At 43.0% G+C, this 21,921-nt stretch overlaps 1 protein-coding gene across 6 annotated transcripts in view; it reads left to right on the top strand.

Annotated features, from left to right (window-relative positions):
- Positions 1–21,921, top strand: part of UTRN (utrophin) — a 683,920-nt gene that overhangs the window by 162,430 nt on the left and 499,569 nt on the right. For all 6 annotated transcript variants that reach the window (XM_040429574.1, XM_040429571.1, XM_040429568.1 and 3 more), the window contains 3 exons: positions 11,749–11,987; positions 20,096–20,276; positions 20,421–20,566. In XM_040429574.1, the coding sequence (XP_040285508.1) occupies positions 11,749–11,987; positions 20,096–20,276; positions 20,421–20,566 (566 nt within the window). The remainder of the gene's footprint in view (positions 1–11,748; positions 11,988–20,095; positions 20,277–20,420; positions 20,567–21,921) is intronic.

Raw genomic sequence — 21,921 nt, 5'->3', positions numbered from 1 at the left:
AGCAGCCTCCTGTCATTCATAAAGACAGGGGCTGCTGCATACATGTTCCGGCTCCTCCGATCGCCACACATGGGAGCCGGAGCACAACCAAAAGTGCGCAATTTCGGTTTTCAGCACGCTCAGATGCCATGGTCAGGATTGACCACGGCATCTGAGGGGTTAAATGTCCGCGATCGGCATTACTGCTGGTTGCGGACATTAGCCACGGGTGTGTGCTATAAGAAGCAGGTGGCCACCCGCGGCTATGGCACCAGCAGCGGGCAGGAGCGTGCGCCATCTTTAAAGACCCGGCCAGCGCCTTACTATTACGACGCTGGTCGGGAAGGGGTTAACTGAATTTTCATCTTTTCAGCTGGCGATTCACCAGTTCCCAGTCTCTTCTTCTGTCATCCAAAATGGCCACACTTCTTCTCGGACTACCTGATGCATACTATGCATTTGTAGTCCAGGGCACTTCCTGCTTGTTCAGCCTTGCTCTTGGATTGGCCAGCACTGCTCATGTGAGCAGTTCTGGCCAATCCAAGGGCAGCGGGAAGTGTCATGGGCTACCAAATGCACAGTGTGTATCACATAGCCTGGGAAGCGGTGCGACCATCTTGAATGGCAAAAGAGGAACCAAGCAATGGGCCGAAAAGATGAAAAGGAGCTCACCGTGTGGGTGTTGTGTTCATTCGAGTTTGTGCTTTTCCTCCTTTAACTAGGGAAGCCTATGACGGCTATGTTGGAAAGTCACAAGCAATTCTACTGCTGACGATCGTCTATAGAAATGACATGACTTTGTGTTTGAGGTTCTACACCTTCAACCTGCCAATTAATAGGGATTTGAATTTACAGAAAGAAGTGATTTGTCCTACAGTGATCTCCAGTCGTGTTTCCATGGATATAATTCTTGGTGTATATATACGGGTATGGCTGCCTTTAGCAGTCAGGACATTGTATCCGAAACGCGCTGACTAATGTTTACCTATGGCAGCTGTTTAAACAATGCTGTCAGGTTTGTGAATGCCTCCTCGTACTGGGTATATCACTTCATTTACTCACTTATTTAACGTGCAAACTTGTTCTGTATTTAATACAACCCGAACAGTTCACTTCAGATAATCTATCGTAGTGAAGACCAGGGTGATGATCAGAAGAGCTGACTACTGGAAGTAATATTGGGAGCATATACTGTATTTGCATACAATTAAAGTGACAAAATGTAGTATTATAATAATGTCATATGGTACTAAATGTTCCCAGAATATTTTTGTCTCTCTTGCTTTCAGGCTGACTGTAATAGTTATGAAGCCCCTGTGCAACTGTTCAGGGTCAAGCCACGTGCGACTCATTTATGAATGTTTTCCACTATTTTTCTACTTTTTACATTGTATTTAGCCTTCAATAGATTCTTAAAGCAGGTTTGTGCCTTTAATTTAGTACTCGCTGCATGGGGGAGATGCTAGTGCAGGGCTCGCACTGTGAGCCAGTATTAATAAATCTCCCCCATTGCAGATAATTAATTCCTTTGACAATTCCGTTGCTATATGTGCTGCTCTGACCATGCGTGTTTTCCTCTTCTCACTGCGTTCACATGCAAAGCCAATAAAACTTGAATTTGTAAAAGAAATTTAAAGAATGTCTCAAGCCAGAATTGCACATTAAAGGGGTTATCCGAGGCTGGAAATGGCCCCCCATACGCCCGGGCCCCTCACACTAATTTTGCTTACCTGGCTCCCCACACCCTGTGTTGCTCCTGGTCCCCGCACCGCTGCAGCTGCTACACCCCGTGCGCGGATGAAAACATCCGGTGTTGGGGGGAGGGGGAAGCTGCAGGGGGTGACACTAGGGTGGCTCGTCCATGTCACCACCTGCCATTGGCTGCCCCCCCCCTCGACACCGGATGTTTTGCAAGGGGAGAAGCAGCTGCGGCAGTGCAGGGACCAGGAGCGACGCAGGGAACCAGGGAAGTAGAATCAATGTGTGAGGGACCCGGGCGTATGGGGGGCCATTTCCAGCCTCGAGTAGCGCCTTTAAGGCTACCTGCATTACGCACGGTTTTTCCACCTGGATTTTTGTGCAGGAAAAAAAAAATTGCAGGGTTAGGCTCCATTCACACGTCCGCAAATGGGTCCGCATCCGTTCCGCAATTTTGCGGAACGGGTGCAGACCCATTCATTCTCTATGGGGACAGAATGGATGCGGACAACACACAGTGTGCTGTCCGCATCCGCATTTGCGGAGCGCGGCCCCGACCTTCTGGTCTGCAGCTCCGCAAAAGATAGAACATGTCCTATTCTTGTCCGCAGCTGCGGACAACAATAGGCATTTCTATAGGGGGTGCCGGACGGGTGTGTTTCGGATCTGCAATTTGCGAGTCCACAACACACCACGGACGTGTGAATGGAGCCTAATACAGTACCAGCAATGTGAATGAGATTTGACAAATCTCATGTGAACTTTATGTATATTTTCCATGACAAAATTGACCTGCTGTGCAGAGTTGAAAGTGTAACCGTCATGTTTTCATAAAAAAAAAAAATCTATTTTAGCATATGTTACTGCTGCTGCAGCATTATGCATAAAGCAATCTTTATTTTCTTCCCATACAACTGTTTTCCTCGAGTTTTTCCCTACAATATGAGAATCTTTTTAAGATGGTTCCTCTGCCAGTTCTCTGAGGCCAAAACTGCCTTCCTTCACTTCCCAATCATTTGCTGTAGCCAGCAGCTTCCTGCCAGCCAATCAGATTGGATTCCTGAGAGACACGCCTCCTTACTCTGACCCTTTGTCTTTTGTTTACACTAAAGGGAAGACAGACAAGCCATAGCAATGGTCTTTTAAGGGACTAGTGGAAAGGGACAGGGGACATTAATGAAAGCTGTTATTATAAGGCAATTACAGATCTTTTGGCATTCATTGACAATTAAGGTATACATGCCTAGGTCTAATAAACTAGCATATAAAAAATATATGTCAGTTACAGTTTAAAATCCGCAGCAAGTCAGTTGTTTGTGCAATTCTGTACCTTATACTGTATATAGTGTTTTTTTTCCATAGACTTCAGTGGGGTTGTTAAGGCTGCTTTCACATCAGCGCTATGTATTTCCGTTCTTCTGCTCCGTTATAGGACTAGAAAAACAAAAATAACGGAAGTTCTGGAATCGGCACATAACTGACAGGAAAGGAGCCTAACAGATAGCATTGACTATAATGGGATCTCTTCGGTTTCCGTTTTGGAGAACTTTTTTTTAGTGGAGAAAAAAGCCCTGCATGCAAGACTTTTCTCTTCGATAATTTTGACGAACTGTGTGACAGAGACCCTGAACAGAGCTTCCGACGTAGATGTGAATGTGGCCTAACATAAACAGAAAATCTGGAACAAAAACCACATAAAAACTCCACAAAAAAAACGCACAAACTGTGATAAATACTGTGGAGTATGCGGTTTTGGGGCGGATTTCGGGCAGATTTTGTGCAGGTAACCTAAGCCTTTATGTGTTGGCAGAATATAACAAAGTACCAATATCGAGTAACATGATGAAACCAATCAACTTATCGCTGCCCTCTTTAAATTTCCATGATGCGGAAGATCAGGCTATGCAGGAGCAAGTGAATACACGTTGCTATAAATTATAATAAATTCCTATTTCATATTCAGTTGGTTTCACACCTAGGGGAAGATTTATCAATATTCTTGATACCCTGTGCACTGGAATGAGATGCGCCTAATTTATTAAAGGGGTTGTCTCACTTTAGCAAATGCCATTTATTATGTAGAGAAAGCTAAGTCAAGGCACTTACTAATGTATTGTGATTGTCCATATTGCTTCCTTGGCTGGCTGGCTTCATTCATTTCCCTGCTCATATGCAAGGGTTATGACCACCCTGCAATCCAGCAATGGTGGCTGAGCTTGCACACTATAGGAAAAATGCCAGGCTCTCTGATGGCTGGAATTGTGGGAGCTCACATAAGCACGCATGCGCAGCAGCTCCCGTTACCTTGTATCTGTGCTGCAGCAGTGGTGGTAAACCCTCGGAATAAGCAGTGTGTAATATGTTGAAAAAATGAATGAAGCCAGCAAAGGAAGCAATATGGACAATAACAATACATTAGTAAGTGGCTTGTATTAACTTTCTCTACACGATAAATGGCATTTGCTGAAGTCAGACAACCCTTTAAAGGGATTTCTGCAGTTCTTTTAAACTGATAATCTGTCCTCTGGATAGATCATCAGCATCTGATCGGCAGGGGTCCGAGACCCGGGACCCCCGCCGATCAGCTATTTGAGAAGGCAGCGGCACTGGCAGTAGCATCGCAGCCTTCTCGCTGTTTACCGCAGGCCTAGTGACGTCACGACTAGTATCACTGGCCTGGGCGGGGCTAAGTTCCATTCAAGTGAAACGATCTTAGCCCCGCCCAGGCCAGTGATACAAGTCGTGACGTCACTAGGCCTGAGGGAAACCGAGAGAAGGCAGCGGTGCTCCTGGAGCGTCGCTGCCTTCTCCAACAGCTGATCGGCGGGGGTTCAGGGTGTCGGACCCCCGCCGATCAGATGCTGATGATCTATCCAGAGGACAGATCATCCGTTTAAAAGAACTGCAGAACCCCTTTAAGATACAGGCCTCAAGATAAATTAGACACATCTCTGACACACCATGCGCCAAAAAACACAAATCTTTGCCAGCTAGGAGCTGACATAGCCTTTATCCATAATTGACACTAGTTCCTGGTATGAATTGTAGTAAATCTGCCATCATTTTCGACTTTTTAACTCCACTTTTGTGGCATTAAAGCCTTGGTAAATCTACTCCAAAGGTTTTTTTTGCCGTTTTTGTGGACTTTTGCTTTTTTTAATGTATTTTTTGTCATTTTTTTTTAATGAAAAACCCCACCTCAGATGTTGGCTGTATGTCTGTGGGAAATATTAAATGCAGAACAAACATGCATTTTTATAGTGGTGTTCTCCTTTACTTGCGTTGTATTTTTGGGTCAGTTTCTGCCTCCTTTTCTGTCATTTTTGTGCCACAGACACGTATATTGCTTTTTTGACCCTGCTTGAAAAAATGCCATTGGCAAAGTTTGCCCAGTCTTGATTGACGCCCCCATGGTCGCAATAGACATCACTAGCCTCCTCCAAATTTTGCCGTTGCCTTGTACTCCTCTGGCTTGTGTAGTGCATCAAGGAGTACTGTGATAGCGCACTGCTCAGACAGGGATTGCAAGGTAAATGTGCATGACTGTTCTGTGTCAGCGCTCGGGTAATAAGGCGTGGTGGTGGTTTAGGGAGGTAAAATGTCCTGACAAGTTCCTTTTAGAGCTTAAAAACAAAAACATCTTCCCACACTGTCAGAATTCTCTCTCAGCTGAACAGGATGACAGGACATCTACAGCAGTATCATGTGGCCATTGCGGCCGGTCACCTTAGAAGCCTTTCCGTATAATCCAGCGAATAAAGAACAAAAATTAACAGGGCCAAGAGCCGTTCTTTAAGGCCTCCTGCACACGAACGTTCTTTCTTTCTGTTTGCAGGCTGTTTTTTGCGTTCCGTATACGGTACCATTAATTTCAATGGTCCCGCAAAAAAACGGAATGTACTCCTTATGCATTCCGTTTCCGTATTTCCATTTTTCCGTTCCATTGAAAGATAGAACATGTCCTATTATTGCCCGCAAATCACGTTCCGTGGCTCCATTCAAGTCAATGGGTCCGCAATTTTTTTTTTAACACATACAGAAATGCATCTGTATGTCTTCCGTATCCGTTCCCTTTTTGCGGAACCATCTATTGAAAATTTTATGTCCAGACCAATTTTTTCTATGTAATTACTGTATACTGTATATGCCATACGGAAAAAACGGAACAGAAATGGAAACACAACGGAAACAAAAAATGGAACAACGGATCCGTGAAAAATGGACCGCGAAACAACGAAAAAGCCATACGGTCGTGTGAAAGAGGCCTAAGACTGTTCCTGCTCACTCTGAGGTGAAGCTCAAAGCTTATTAGCCCCATTGCAAACTGAAATACTTGTCTCCCTCTACTTAGTAATGAAGGATGATGCCGCATTGCCGCCATGTGCATTGTATACAGAAGTGCATCATAGGTTGGCTCCACTTCCAGCTGGGGCTCTCCTACTTCAGACAATGTATTTGTGAATGTTCTGATTTTATATGCAATACTGCTGGCTTACAGATAGATGTTCTTCACTCATATTTACTAAGGTGACTGCAATTAAATTTTGGCATAAATTGCACCAAAATGTGTTGCGGTTTGTTGCATCTAGGTTTAGAGCATTTTTCTTGGAAGTGCAGTGTAATACAGGTACCCCTTTCTATTTAACTGAATAGGGCGAGTACTTGTTATTACACGGCCCGTATGCAGAACCATTAATTTCAATGGGGCCGCAAAAAATGCAGAAATGTCTCAGTGTGCATTCGGTGTCGGTATGTCCGCATGTCCGTTCCGCAAAAAAAATAGAACATGTCCTGTTGTTGTCCATTTTGCGGACAAGTAGAGGCATCGTTGCAATGGATCCTCAAATAAAAGGGAAGCAACATGGAATTCACATGGATGTCATCTGCTTTTTTTGCGGATCCGTGTTTTGCGGACTGCAAAATACATAGTCGTGTGCATGAGCCCTTCTCCTGACGATAAGTCATCAATATTAATGGAAGGACAACCCCTTTAATGAATAGGGGAGTGGTTTTTCAGAAAAAGAGTGCGATCTAATATGCAACATATTGCCTGAAATTATTGCTCCACAGTTTGGGCAAAATATCTGTGTCTCAATCTAAGCCAACCAATAGTTGGTATACAGCTTGACAAAAGTGTCCATCCCCGCACCAGATGCACCATTCAGCCTGAGCCCCTGTGATAAATGTGGTACCAGTCTAGACAGTCTAAGCTTAAAGGGGTTTTCTGGGAGTGCAATACTGATGGCCTATCCCCAGGGTAGGTCATCATTATCCGATCGGTGGGGTTCCGACTACTAGCATCTTAACCGATCAGCTGTTTTTCAGAGGCTGCAGCCTCTGCCTAGGCCAGTGACGTCACGTTCATCAGTCACATGGCCTAGGTGCTGCTCAGTTCCAGTAAATGGGTCTTTGCTGCAATACCAAGCACAGCCACTACACAGTGTACAGCGCTGTGAAGAGACCGTGGAACTCCTCACAGCTGATCGGCGGGGGTGCCAGAAGTCAGACTCCCTCCAATCTGATATTGATGACCTATCCAGACGCTAGGTCATCAGTATTGTACTCCCAAAGAAAAAGTAAATGTATCCCCCTGCTTTGTAACACTGTTCGCCTTTGTAGCCCATTGCTAACTAGTACACATTGAGTTCATGAAGGTCTTCCAATGGTGGAGTTATCCTTTAACCTCATCTTCTCACATGATAACTCTTTGTACATGAAAGTTATCAAATCGAATCTTCCCATGTAGGACTTTTATTTGTATGTTTGCTGTAGTATTTCCCATGTCTCCCGCACTTTCCGTGTAGCTCATGTTCTTATCAGACATTGTGATAGAGAGTGTAGAGGACAAATGTGGCCTAAAATGAGAAAATACAATTTCCTTCTTTACTGTATATTTCTTACTTAAATCTAATTTAGGTGCCAAATTTAATCTGGTCCACAACCACCAGACTCTTGTTGTCTTTTGGCTGATTTTTTCTTTCACTATGTGAGGAACGGGTCCACTTAAAATAATGTAACTTCTCCATGGTAAAGGAGCCTTTTCCTTGGAGAACCCTGTACTCGGGGTTCTTAGCATGTTTGTACTGGAAGAGACCCTTGTGGTTAGCTGATGACTGGGTTCATGATTAACCATTGGACTCCCTAGATTTCTGGAGGCCAGAACTTTGTAATGTCTGTGTGATGTCTTTGCAATATGAAATGAATATGGAGATACATGCTATGTTGCTGCTTAATGAATACATAGTAGTATATGAACATGAAGGGAAAATATTGCGCCAGGCAGCTCACCCCAACACTCAATATTAATAATACATTGCTCGGTTTATGAACTGCTCAGGCTCCAGCCCATAGCCCAGTGGTGGCGAACCTATGGCACTGGTGCCAGAGACGGCACTCGGAGCCCTCTCTTTGGGCACCCACGCCCTGGAAAAAGTCTATGGTGTACCAATATGCCTTAGACTTTTCCTGCCATTCATCAGCACAGGGCACTCTATGAACAAGACAGGCAGGCTGTTATAGCTAAATGATGTTAAAGTAACATGGAAGATATACTATATTGGAATGTAGTATTCAGGTTAAATTGCCGTGTTGGCAATTTGTGATAAAAAAAAAAGTGGGTTTTGGGTTGCAGTTTGGGCACTCGGTCTCTAAAAGGTTCACCATCACTGCCATAGCCTATGCCTGCTGACAGGTATCCACTGACCTGAATTACGTTCATGACCAGAGATGCTGCCCCTTTGGGAATGCAGCCGTCTAAAATTGAATACTTTTTCTGATTTCTTTATCTACCCCCCTCCTCAAACACATGTACTTTTTTTTTTTTTGCTATTTCATATAATTTAACTTGTAGCTGACATCCTTTAAAGGGGGTATCCCATGAATTATTGAAAAATAAAAATATCTGGAGACATGCAAAACAGTATTTACTTTTTTTTATAGCAATTCTGGGGCTCTTGTCTCTTCCCTTCCTGTGGGTGGGCAGCAGCTCGTCCCATGTGACAGTTAAGCACCTGCATCTCCCAGGAGTGCATTGCAAACAGCTCTCCTCCCCTGCATAAAAAATAATCCCTCTCACACAGCCCAGCTAATAATTAGCTCTATGGTATGTAATGCCCCTCCCCCAGTTCCATTCTCCACTCTCTAGAGAGAGATATAGCTTCCATATTTTTCACCCTATAAGACGCACCTAAGAGAATAATGACTTAGATGCCAAAGTCACCATTAACCGCGGCATTATAAAATATATAGTATCCAATGTGTGAGAGAGAATCTAAATCGCACATCCTCACTACTATGCTTTTGATACAACAACTGTTATAAATTTAAGCAAGATAAACAATGGCTATACAGCACTATTATCATAAATTTGCTATGCACTATTAGGAGGCATTAGTATACAGTTTGATCAAAGAGCATAGGCCCACTTACCACGACAAGGTCGCCTCCTTTCAAGTGGGGACCTACTCTAACTATGGCGCGGCGCAGTGCGGCGACCATCGCACCCCCACACCGCTCCAGCAGGCAATGGGACCCAGTAGCCACACAGCACCCACTGTGCAGAAAAGCCACCAAGGCCCTGGGTCCCATTACTCCACCAGCACGGCACAAAAGCAGCGACGGCCACCGTCCAGCACCGTCATATATTATTAACCGTGGAGTTATAATGCCAGGAGCGGAGTTAACTCCAATCCCAGCAGTGAGAGCGAAGAAGCAGCTGTATAATACAGCTGGCAATCGCAAGTGATGGCATGGGCACAGCTCCTGACCCTGTGCCATCATAGCACAGTACTATTATGTCGCTTAAAGCAATGGGATACTATGGTGTGGGGCGGGAATTTTTTCCTTATCATTGGGATGGGCTCAGGTTGATACTACTGAAGTGTGCTTCAGTGTCTAAATTATATGAACATATTGCATAACTAGACATGCAGTTAAGTTTGGTTAAAAAGTAACTAACTCCTTCATGTTGACATCGGGGCCATTGATAAAGTCAAACAGGATAGTGCATTGAACTGAAAATGTGCTTTTGAACTTGAACCGCCTTTTTTTTGTTGTTGTTACTTTTGAGTGTTGAATGTTCGTTAAAAGGTTTCTCTGGGATTTTGATATTGATGTCCTATCTTCCTAAGCCTGTGATATCAAGTTCATTGGTCATGTGGCCGAGGCTGAGCTGTAATAGCCGCAGTCCAATGGATGCGGATAGGATGCGGACCCATTCATTTCAATGGGTCCGCAAGAAATGCGGACAGCACACCGTGTGCTGTCCGCATCAGTATGTCCGTTCCATAGCCCTGCAAAAACAAAAATAGAGCATCTCCTAATCTTGTCCGTTTTAGGCATTGTTACAATGGATCCGCAAAAAAAAAAAAATGGATGTCATCCGGTTTTTTGTTTTGCGGATCTGCAATTTGCGGACCGCAAAACACATACGGTCGTGTGCATGTAGCATTAAGGTGTAAATATAAGAACTGCCTCTAAAAATGCTTGTAATGAACACCATAAAAAACCTTGAAATTCATAGCCTGTTTTATGTGTTTAAAGACAGTGAATAAATTGCATGTGAAGGAGCCTTAAAGGGAACCTGTCACCAGGATTTTGTGTATAGAGCTGAGGACATGGGTTGCTAGATCGCCGCTAGCACATCCGCAATACCCAGTCCCCATAGCTCTGTGTGCTTTTATTGTGTAAAAAAAAGCGATTTGATACAGATGCAAATTAACCTGAGATGTCTCCTGTCCGTGAGATGAGTCAGGGACAGGACTCATCTCAGGTTAATTTGCATATGTATCAAATCGTTATTTTTACACAATAAAAGCACACAGAGCTATGGGGACTGGGTATTATGGATGTGCTAGCGGCCATCTAGCAACCCATGTCCTCAGCTCTATACATAAAATCCCGGTGACAGGTTCCCTTTAAATAGACCCATGGCAGGTTGTGGTTTACAGTGGTATTGTTAGGTATCCTTTACACAACAATTTTGTTTGGTGTTTTTTGGAGGCCAAAACATTCCTGAAAAAGCTTGCTTTTTAACTTGCATGAAATTTTGGGGTGTTTTTCCAGCGTCTTGTATTTCAGTGGTGTTTTTGTGACTTACTTTTTTTTTTAGCAAGCCATGCCTTTTTAAGCAGGAACTATGTACCCTCTAAGGCTACTTTCACACTAGCGTTCGGGTGTCCGCTCGTGCGCACCGTTTGAAGGGGCTCACGAGCGGCCCCGAACGCATCCGTCTGGCCCCAATGCATTCTCAGTGGAGGCGGATGCGCTGAGAATGCATCCGCCTGCCAGCGTTCAGCCTCCGCTCCGCTCAGTGAGCGGACACCTGAACGCTGCTTGCAGCGTTCGGGTGTCCGCCTGGCCGTGCGGAGGCGAGCGGATCCGTCCACACTTACAATGTAAGTCAATGGGGACGGATCCGCTTGAAGATGACACAATATGGCTCAATCTTAAAGCGGATCCGTTCCCCATTGACTTTCAATGTAAAGTCTGAACGGATCCGCTCAGACAACTTTCACACTTAGAAAATTTTCTAAGTTTTAATGCAGACGCATCCGTTCTGAACGGATGCGAACGTCTGCATTATCGGAGCGGATCCGTCTGATGAAACATCAGACAGATCCGCTCCGAACGCTAGTGTGAAAGTAGCCTTATGTCGATTCTTCTATAAAAAAAAAAAAAAAAAAACATTGTAAAAAAAATAAAGCATAAACACAGCCGTAGGCATTTGGCTGAACTTTTCTGAAAGAATATGTCTGTAACATGTATTTTCATACTATATTTTCATTGTGCATTTCGTGTAGGACCTGCATTCCAGTCCTTTCATGGTATCTTGCAATTATATCCAAATCTCCCTCTTGCCCTCTAAAATTCCATTTCCTAACTTAGATGTCATTTATCTTGGTGATGTAGAGGTCTCTGTTTCTATAGTGTAGGACGCCCTCTGCTGTATCTAAGCTGTAGATGTCTTTTGGAGGGATTTTTAGAGATTATATAGATATGTAGAGATTTATTTCCTGTGATCATCAGTTGTCATTCCGTGTACTAAATTGGGTTTCATGTGTATTGTTACAGAAGATCTACCAGAAGAGGACTTGAAAGGATCATTGGACAGGTTAACGTCTGAATGGAGCAACATAGACAGCCAAATACAAGAACTTAATAATGGGGTTTTGTACCAGGACTCTATTACTGCCTATTTCAAAGACTTAGATATTCTGGAAGAAAAGCTAAGACAGGAGGAAGAATGGTTACATACTCAGCCATTACCATCTCAGGAGCTTCCACTACAATCACTAAAGGAGGCGAGACAGGTAATAATATACACTACGACATTGCTGCATCATAACGTATGTACCAAAACTATGCTGACTTTTTCAATTTAACCCTTTTCATAAAGCCTCATTCACATGTCCGTGTTTTTGGTCAGTGATTTTCATCAGTGATTGTGAGCCAAAACCAGGAGTGTAGCCTCCACTGCCATAAGGTCTAAGGGAAAGATCTCCTGTTCTGTTCTGTGTTTAGAGCCGCACCTGGTTTTGGCTCAAAATCACTGATGGAAATCACTGACCGAAACACTGACGCGTGAATGAGGCAAAACTGGGCGAAATTGGGACTTTATGCCCTGAGAGTGCTTTTCACACATGAAATTTGTCTGGCAGTTTTCCACCACTAAAAAAAAGGCCATAGAAACCGCTCACATATTTTTTTGGTGGTGTATGGTAATTTTTAGCAGCATTTTTTTTTCTAAACAACTGTGACCCAAGTTGTTTTTTTCTGCCATTTTTATTCTATAGATAAGGATGTGTCAAAATGGCAAAAAAGTAAACAAAACTCCAAAAGCTTCAAAATGCTGCACTTTTTTGTTAATAAAAAGTAAACCGCAATTAACAAAAACTCCACTAGCAAAAAAAGTTTGTGTGTCACGAGTTTCATATTGCCTATAGACTTTCAGCTAACATCTGGACCTGGGTTTTTCTTTTACCACAAAAGAAAAAAAAATGGACCAAAAACCTCAAGTGCAAAAAAAAAAAGCTACTAAAACTACAAAAGTGTACAAGAACACCAATAAAAACCTATGTGTACCCAACTTAAAGTGGTACTTTTGGAAAAATTTTGATTTGATGGGGTTGCGAGTGCTGAGATCCGCACCAATCACTAGATTGAGGAGAGAAATGCGCTTGCATAGTGAGCTGCTCTCTCTCCTTCCTGCAGGAAACGGATCTAGACTGGACCATAGACTTTCTTTGGAGTCCGTCACTCTCCCTTCTACTGCAGTAAGGGGAGAATGTGCTATGTGAGCGCTTCTTTCTCCTTGTCATAGCGATTAGTGGGGGTCTCAATGCTTACAACCCCAATGATCAACATTTTGATATGTTGCTACAACAAATCAAAAGTTTTCAAAAAGCACAGAGGCGCTTTAAAAGGGGTAATCCGTTAACAAGTTATCTGCAAGATAGCCTATAACTATCAGATTGTTGGGGATCTTACCACTGGGACACCCAGCGATCACAAGAATGGGGGCCCTGTACCCTGTGGAGCCCCTTGAAATGGAAAGAGCGGCTAGTTGGAGAAGTGCGCTGCCGCGCCGTTCATTTCTATGGGAATGTCGGAGATAGCCGAGTACAGCAGATAACGGATAACTTGTTATAACCGGAATACCCCTTTAAAGGGCTTCTGTCACCCCCAAAACTCATTTTTCATTTTTGGGAATTTAAAAATCCCTATTGGACGACTATTCCCTATATAAGGCTCTTACCTTGTTCTGTGGCTTTGTTTCCTTAAAAAGCAAGCCTTTAAAATATGCAAATGACTTCACTACCAGCAAGTAGGGCGTCTACTTGCTGGTAGCCGCCGCATCCTCCTTTTAAAAAAACGCCCCCTCCTCCTGTTGATTGACAGGGCCAGCGAGTGCTCTCCTCCTCCGGCTAGCCCTGTCAGCTTTTAAATCCCGCGCCTGCGCCTTACGTGTCTTCATTCGGCGCAGGCGCTCTGAGAGAAGGACGCTCGCTTCCTCAGCACTCCCTCAGTGCACCTGCGCCGATGACGTCTTCTCTTTCGGGTTTAGAGGTGACGTCATCGGCGCAGGCGCACTGAGGGAGTGCTGAGGAAGCGAGCGTCCTTCTCTCAGAGCGCCTGCGCCGAATGAAGACACGTAAGGCGCAGGCGTGGGATTTGAATTTCAGACAGGGCTAGCCGGAGGAGGAGAGCACTCTGTCAATCAACTGGAGGAGGTGGCGTTTTTTTAAAAGGAGGATGCGGCGGCTACCAGCAAGTAGACGCCCTACTTGCTGGTAGTGAAGTCATTTGCATATTTTAAAAGCTTGATTTTTAAGGAAACGAAGCCACAGAACAAGGTAAGAGCCCTATATAGGAAATAGTCGTCCAATAAGGATTTTAATATGCCCAAAAATGAAAAATGAGTTTTGGGGGTGACAGAAGCCCTTTAACCCCTTAAGGACCTAGGACGTACCGGTACGCCCTATTTCCCGAGTCCTTAAGGACCCAGGACGTACCGGTACGTCCTGACTTAAAATCTGTATTCCGGCGCCCCAGGGGTTAATTGGAACGGGATTTCGGCTGAAATCATTCAGCCGGCATCCCGTAACAATGCAGGGGGGGGTCATTTGACCCCCCCGTATCGGCGATCGCAGCAAACCGCAGGTCAATTCAGACCTGCGGTTTGCTGCGCTTTTTGCAGTTTCTGATCGCCGCGGTCCCTGACCGCGGGGATCAGAAACTTTAGAGTGGCTAAAATCATTATTTTTCACCCCCCCCTGCACCCCTGCACGATTTTATGCCGGAGGGTGGTGCAGGCGGTGGGGGCGTTGCGGGAGGCGGGCGGTGCGGCAGGCGGGATCGCGATCCCCCGCCCGCCTCCCCATGAACGATCGTTGGCTTCTAGTGGGTATACCAGGGTGCCAGCACATTGCTGGCACCCTGGTATAAACGGCTGACATCTGTGAAGATGTCAGCCGTTTAACCCTTTCCATACCGCGGTCCGTACGGACCGCTGTATGGAAAAAGTTAACTGTCATCGGTCAGGGAGCTCCCTCCCTCTCCATCGGGGGGCTGCTGTGGCTTTGCAGCCCCCCGATGGAGAGGGAGAGAGCCCCCAGAGAGCCCCCCTCAGCCCCGTCCTTACCCTTCCCCGTCTGCGAAGTTCTGAGCAGACGGGGAGGGTTCCCATGGCAACAGGACGCCTGCTCAGGCGTCCTGCTGTCCATGGTGCTGAACAGATCTGTGCTAAAAGCACAGATCTGTTCAGTGTAAGTAAAATACAGTACAGAACAATATATATTGTTCTGTACTGTATTATACAGACACCAGACCCACTGGATCTTCAAGAACCAAGTGGGTCTGGGTCACAAAAATGTAAAAAAAAGTGAAAAAAGTTAAGATTAAAAAAAAAACATTTTTCACTGAATAAAAATTAAAAAAATAAAATAAACTACACATATTAGGTATCGCCGCGTCCGTAACGACCTGATCTATAAAATGGTCATGTTACTTTCCCCGCACGGTGAACGCCATAAAAATAAAAAAATAAAAACTATGAGAAAATTGAAATTTTGCCCACCTTACTTCCCAAAAAAGGTAATAAAAGTGATCAAAAAAGTCGCATGTACGCCAAAATAGTACCAATCAAACCGTCATCTCATCCCGCAAAAAATGAGACCCTACTCAAGATAATCGCCCAAAAGCTGAAAAAACTATGGCTCTTAGACTATGGAGACACTAAAACATGATTTTTTTTTTTTCAAAAATGAACTCATTCTGTAAAACTTACATAAATAAAAAAAAAGTATACATATTAGGTATCGCCGCGTCCGTATCGACCGGCTCTATAAAAATATCACATGACCTAACCCCTCAGATGACCACCGTAAAAAAATAAAAATAAAAACAGTGTAAAAAAAGCCATTTTTTGCCATCTTACGTCACAAAAAGTGTAATAGCAAGCGATCAAAAAATCATATGCACCCCAAAATAGTGCCAATCAAACCGTCATCTCATCCCGCAAAAAATGAGACCCTACTCAAGATAATCGCCCAAAAACTGAAAAAACTATGGCTCTTAGAATATGGAGACACTAAAACATTTTTTTGGTTTTAAAAATGAAGTTAATGTATAAAACTTACATAAATAAAAAAAAATGTATACATATTAGGTATCGCCGCGTCCGCGACAACCTGCTCTATAAAAATACCACATAATCTAACCTGTCAGATGAATGTTGTAAATAACAAAAAAAAAAAACGTGCCAAAAAAGCTATTTCTTGTTACCTTGCTGCACAAAAAGTGTAATATAGAGCAACCAAAAATCATATGTACCCTAAACTAGTACCAACAAAACTGCCACCCTATCCCGTAGTTTCTAAAATGGGGTCACTTTTTTGGAGTTTCTACTCTAGGGGTGCATCAGGGGGGCTTCAAATGGGACATGGTGTAAAAAAAAACAGTCCAGCAAAACCTTCCTTCCAAAAACCGTATGGAATTCCTTTCCTTCTGCGCCCTGCCGTGTGCCCGTACAGCGGTTTACGACCACATATGGGGTGTTTCTGTAAACTACAGAATTAGGGCCATAAATATTGAGTTTTGTTTGGCTGTTAACCCTTGCTTTGTAACTGGAAAAAAAATATTAAAATGGAAAATCTGCCAAAAAATTTTGAAATTGTGTCTCTATTTTCCATTAAATCTTGTGCAACACCTAAAGGGTTAACAAAGTTTGTAAAATCAGTTTTGAATAGCTTGAGGGGTGTAGTTTCTTAGATGGGGTCACTTTTATGGAGTTTCTACTCTAGGGGTGCATCAGGGGGGCTTCAAATGGGACATGGTGTCAAAAAACCAGTCCAGCAAAATCTGGCTTCCAAAAACCAAACCGCGCACCTTTCACTCTACGCCCTACTGTGTGCCCGTACAGTAGTTTACGGCCACATATGGGGTGTTTCTGTAAACGGCAGAGTCAGGGCAATAAAGATACAATCTTGTTTGGCTGTTAACCCTTGCTTTGTTAGTGGAAAAAATGGGTTAAAATTGAAAATTAGGCAAAAAAATGAAATTCTCAAATTTCATCCCCATTTGCCAATAACTCTTGTGCAACACCTAAAGGGTTAACGACGTATGTAAAATCAGTTTTGAATACCTTGAGGGGTGTAGTTTCTTAGATGGGGTCACTTTTAGGGAGTTTCTCCTCTTGGGGTGCATCAGGGGGCTTCAAATGGGACATGGTGTCAAAAAACCAGTCCATAAAAATCAGCCTTCCAAAAACCATATGGTGCACCTTTCACTCTACGCCCCGCTGTGTGGCCGTACAGTAGTTTACGGCCACATATTGGGTGTTTCTGTAAACGGCAGAGTCAGGGCAATAAAGATACAGTCTTGTTTGGCTGTTAACCCTTGGTTTGTTAGTGGAAAAAATGGGTTAAAAGGAAAAATTTGACAAAAATATGAAATTCTCAAATTTCCTCCCCATTTGCCAATAACTCTTGTGCAACACCTAAAGGGTTAACAATGTATGCAAAATCAGTTTTGAATACCTTGAGGGGTGTAGTTTCTTAGATGGGGTCATTTTTGGGTGGTTTCTATTATGTAAGCCTCGCAAAGTGACTTCAGACCTGAACTGGTCGCTAAAAATTGAGTTTTTGTAAATTTCTGAAAAATTTCAAGATTTGCTTCTAAACTTCTAAGCCTTATAACATCCCCAAAAAATAAAATATCATTCCCAAAACAATTCAAACATGAAGTAGACATATGGGGAATGTAAAGTCATCACAATTTTTTGGGGTATTACTATGTATTACAGAAGTAGAGAAACTGAAACTTTGAAATTTGCTAATTTTTTTCAAATTTTTGGTAAATTAGGTATTTTTTTGTGCAAAAAAAATAATTTTTTTGACTTCATTTTACCAGTGTCATGAAGTACAATATGTGACGAAAAAACAATCTCAGAATGGCCTGGATAAGTCAAAGCGTTTTAAAGTTATGAGCACTTAAAGTGACACTGGTCAGATTTGCAAAAAATGGCCTGGTCCTTAAGGTGAAAATGAGCCCGGTCCTTAAGGGGTTAAAACAGTTTTTGATTCATAGAAGAGAGGTATACCATTTTGTGGTATAAGTGCTCATTTTCTTTTTTTTCTTCTTTTCTGTATTTCATTTTGCTTTACTGGTGATTAGGCTAGGGCGTGATCTGTGTGTTCCCTGCATGTCCCCAGACACAGATCACTGATATCAGTGATATAACGGTAACACTCCATTAGATACCCGTGTATATCGTGCAGATACAGGTTGTGTCTTCTCAGCAAGTCCTCTTCCCATTACAGCTTCTGCACACAGAGACATCTCTCACTGTGAATGCTATTACATGGTTACGTAGGCTAAAAAAAGACACTCATTGATATGGTACTGTAATGGCGTCTTCTTTATAGTATAGAGTCCTGTGCACACAAATCCAGTTTTTAATGTATTTTGGAATATAACTGGATATTCTTTTTAACCTAATTAGACGGCCATTGTATTCAATTGTAACTCCAGGTGAAACATAGATTTTTTTGTTTTGCTAGTTCTAATGCTCAGACTCGTCCTATACTAATACTTTGAGTTATTGAATTGGTACTGTATGTCTTAGTTCTCCCCCCATGAACTAGAATGCAACAACATTGTCCATATGCTAGATACTAGTCTTCTTGCCTTTTCTCTGCCCAGTTCGGTTGGATCTGACAGGCTGACTGATCCGAGACAGACCGGTATATAGTGATGCTTTACATGGCAACCCTGATGTCTAAGCCTGTGGGCATTCTTCATTGTATATAGCAACCAGTCTGTCATACTGTAAATCATTCAGCTGCAAAGCTTAGTCTGTGTCCACATCTAGTTTAGCATGTACGCCGGGATAACTCCTGTATAGCTAAACGTGTCCATATGGTCATATTAACTGGATAGGGTGTCATTTTTGGCCTGTGTGTGACCAGGTATTCCATTATACAGAAAAAAAGTATGGAATGACATAGTAGAGAGTAAAAAGAGGTACACCACATGGTACACATTTTGTACAATGGGACCCTGTGGGTGATGGCCCCTGTATGGTATCTGTCAACCAGCATAGTAGTTGTGCTGTGCCATTCATTTTCCAGCTCAGCCTGCTTTATTAATCAGATTTTTCTAAACAATTATAGACAGAGGCCATCTCTCAATTACTACAGTATAGCATTTGCAGCATTGGATTCTAAAGTCATTTAAAGAGGACCTTTCACCACTCGTGACATGCCTGCTTTAATAGCTTCATGCATTCCCCATGTAATAACAATTCTGGAGCCTCTATTATTATGGCTCTATGTTGTCCCATTCCTTTATTATTTCTACTAGAAGTTATGAATGAATTGCTATTAGCCTTCAGTAAGGGTACAGAGAGGAGGTAACCAGTTGGGGGGGTGTACCTGCACAGTCTGAATATGCCAGCACTGATTGGATAGAGTCAGTATGTGCAGGTACACACCCCCAACTGGTTACCTCCCCTCTGTACCCTTACTGAAGGCCAATAGCAATTCATTCATAACTTCTAGTGCAAATAATAAAGGAATGGCACAACATTCAGATATAAGAATAGAGGCTCCAGAACTGTTATTACATGGGGAATGCATGAAGCTATTAAAGCACACATGTCAGGAGCGGTGAAAGGTCCTCTTTAAAATATGGTAAAGCGACTCTCTAGTTCAAGAATGGGAAATCACATACGAACCGAACACTTACCTGGTGACCTCCTTGTCATTTTTTAGCTGCAGATCCATCAGTTCCCGGGCTCCTCTTCTGCCATCCAAGATGGCCGAACCACTTCTTATGCTACCATTGGTTGTTCAAGGCACTTCCTGTTGTCCAGCTTTATTAATCAGATTTTTCTAAACATAATTATAGACAGAGGACGTCTCTCAATAACTATAGCATTGGCAGCATTGGATTGTAAAGTTTTTTCAAATGTGGTAAAGCGACTCTGGTTCAAGAATGAAAAATCACGTATGAACCAAACGCTTACCCGGTGACCTCCTTGTCATTTTTTAGCTGCAGATCCGTCAATTCCCGGGCTCCTCTTCTGCCATCCAAGATGGCCGCACCACTGCTTATGCTACCATTGGTTGTTCAAGGCACTTCCTGTTGTCCTTGGATTGGCCAATCAAAGAGCAGGGCCTGACAAGCAGGAAATGTTCTGGACTACCAGATGCACAGGGTTATCAGCTAGGCTGAGAAGCAGTGCGGCCATCATGGTTGACAGGAGCTTGGGGATCAGTGGATCTGCAGCTGAAAAGATAAAACATAAGTCACCATTTAAGTCTCCTGTTTATTCCCCAGTTGTGTTTGTATAATGTTACTGTTTTACCCATTTCTGGTTTACCCATACTACATTCTTATGGGATATTCTTATTCACAGCTACGGCTTGACAGATTCCGAGACCTCTACGTAGAAGTGGACCATTTGAGATCAAAAGCATTTTCACTTGGTTCCCAGCCAGCCTCCCCTACTTTTCTTGAAGGTAGCCTTAACAGTATCACTGGCCACTATGATCGAGTGAAGGGTCAAATGGAAAGAGAAGTTGAACAGTTACAAAAAGGTGGGTTAATGGTTATATTTTTTTCTAAATCCAATTACTGTATATGCGGAGACTGTCAAAATATAAGATATATGCATTACCACATTACCAGTATAGACCATAAGAACGTAAAAAAATGTCATGATTGTATTTCACCTCCTCTAGCTCTGGAACACCAACCCAGCCAACAGTACGTAGACACCCGGAAAGCTTTAAAAGAAATCTTAATGGATTGTCAACACAAATTACAGTCACAATTGACAGGCCTCTGTGATCCCATAAATGTAGATGTGGCTCTACAACAGGCTAAGGTGAGTTTTAGCAAGCGTTTCTTTTTATTACCACTATCAGTAGAGATGCCTTAAAGGGGTTTTCCAAGCGTTTTAAACGGATGACCTATCCTCTGGATAGATCATCAGCATCTCATCTGTGGGGGTCTGACACCTGGGACCCCCATAAATCAGCTGTCTGAAAAGGCATTGGCGCTTGCATAGCGCTGCAACCTTCTCTCAGCTCACTGAGCACAGCACTGTACATTGTATAGCGGCTGTGCTTGGTATCGCGACTCCAAGCGCCTAGCCCCTGTGACATCACATGGCCTAAGCAAAGCTGCGAGAAGGCTGTGGCGCTACTGCAAACAGCGGTGCCTTCTCAAACATCTGATCAGCCGGGATCCTGGTTGTCGAAGCCCACCAATCAGATTCTGATGACCTATCCAGACAATAAGTCATCAGTATAAAAGTTTCGGAAAACCCTTTTAGTATCTATTAGATTGTCAGAAGATAACTCTCTTACCTCTGGTCCTGAGTGGTCTTCAGCTCTTTTCTTTCTTACTTTTGACCATGGCACTCACCATGACACTCTGGCAGCATACAACCATACAACACCAGTCTTGTTATTTTCAATTTTTATGTAATTCAAAAATTCTAGGATGACTGGCAGTGAAATAGAAAAAACAGAAAAGCTAGTGAAAAAATTATAAAATAATCTTATTACTTAAGCGAAACTGCTTCCTATTGTCCAGTATAAATTTGTGTACAGTATGTGCTGTAAGTGTGTTTTTGATGGTTAGATATTCAATCCTCATACAAGTGCTTGGGTTTTTATCTGCAGAGGATAATAGGTTCATTATTACGATCAAGTTATTCTTTATCATAGCCATAGGGGTCACCTTACTGCCTTAAGGTGTGTGCCCTACTGCACAACACTGTGTTGCCATAGAAACAAGGGGCCAGATTTATCATGACTCTGACAGCTCACTCCACTTTAACATATGGCTAAAGTCAGTTTTAGCCAAGTCAGATTTATGATCGGCCCTTTAAGACTGTAATAAATCTGGTTTGACGGTAGCAGTTTATCCGTCAGTAAGCAGCTTTACAAAAGTCGCACGTTTTTATGAAAAAGTCGCACGTTTTTATGAAAAAGTCGCATGTTCTATTAAAAAGTCTCATAAGATAAGCATGGTCCTCACTGGAGTGAAATTGCGACTTTTTTGCGACTTTTTAAATAGTCCCAATAGTAAATCTGTCTAGAGATTCATTTACATAAGAAAACACGCCCACTTTCAGAAAACTGGCGAGCATAGTGCAGAGCAGAAAAAAGTCGCAAATTTGTGCGCAGTTTTAGCGTTTGGGACTTTTTTTTTGGGACTTTTTCACTCCATTAT

This window comes from Bufo bufo, chromosome 4, assembly GCF_905171765.1.
Source record: "Bufo bufo chromosome 4, aBufBuf1.1, whole genome shotgun sequence".
In the NCBI taxonomy this organism is placed as follows: domain Eukaryota; kingdom Metazoa; phylum Chordata; class Amphibia; order Anura; family Bufonidae; genus Bufo; species Bufo bufo.
The sequence above is the reverse complement of the archived record's forward strand: the minus strand, read 5'-3'. Positions and strand labels throughout refer to the sequence as shown.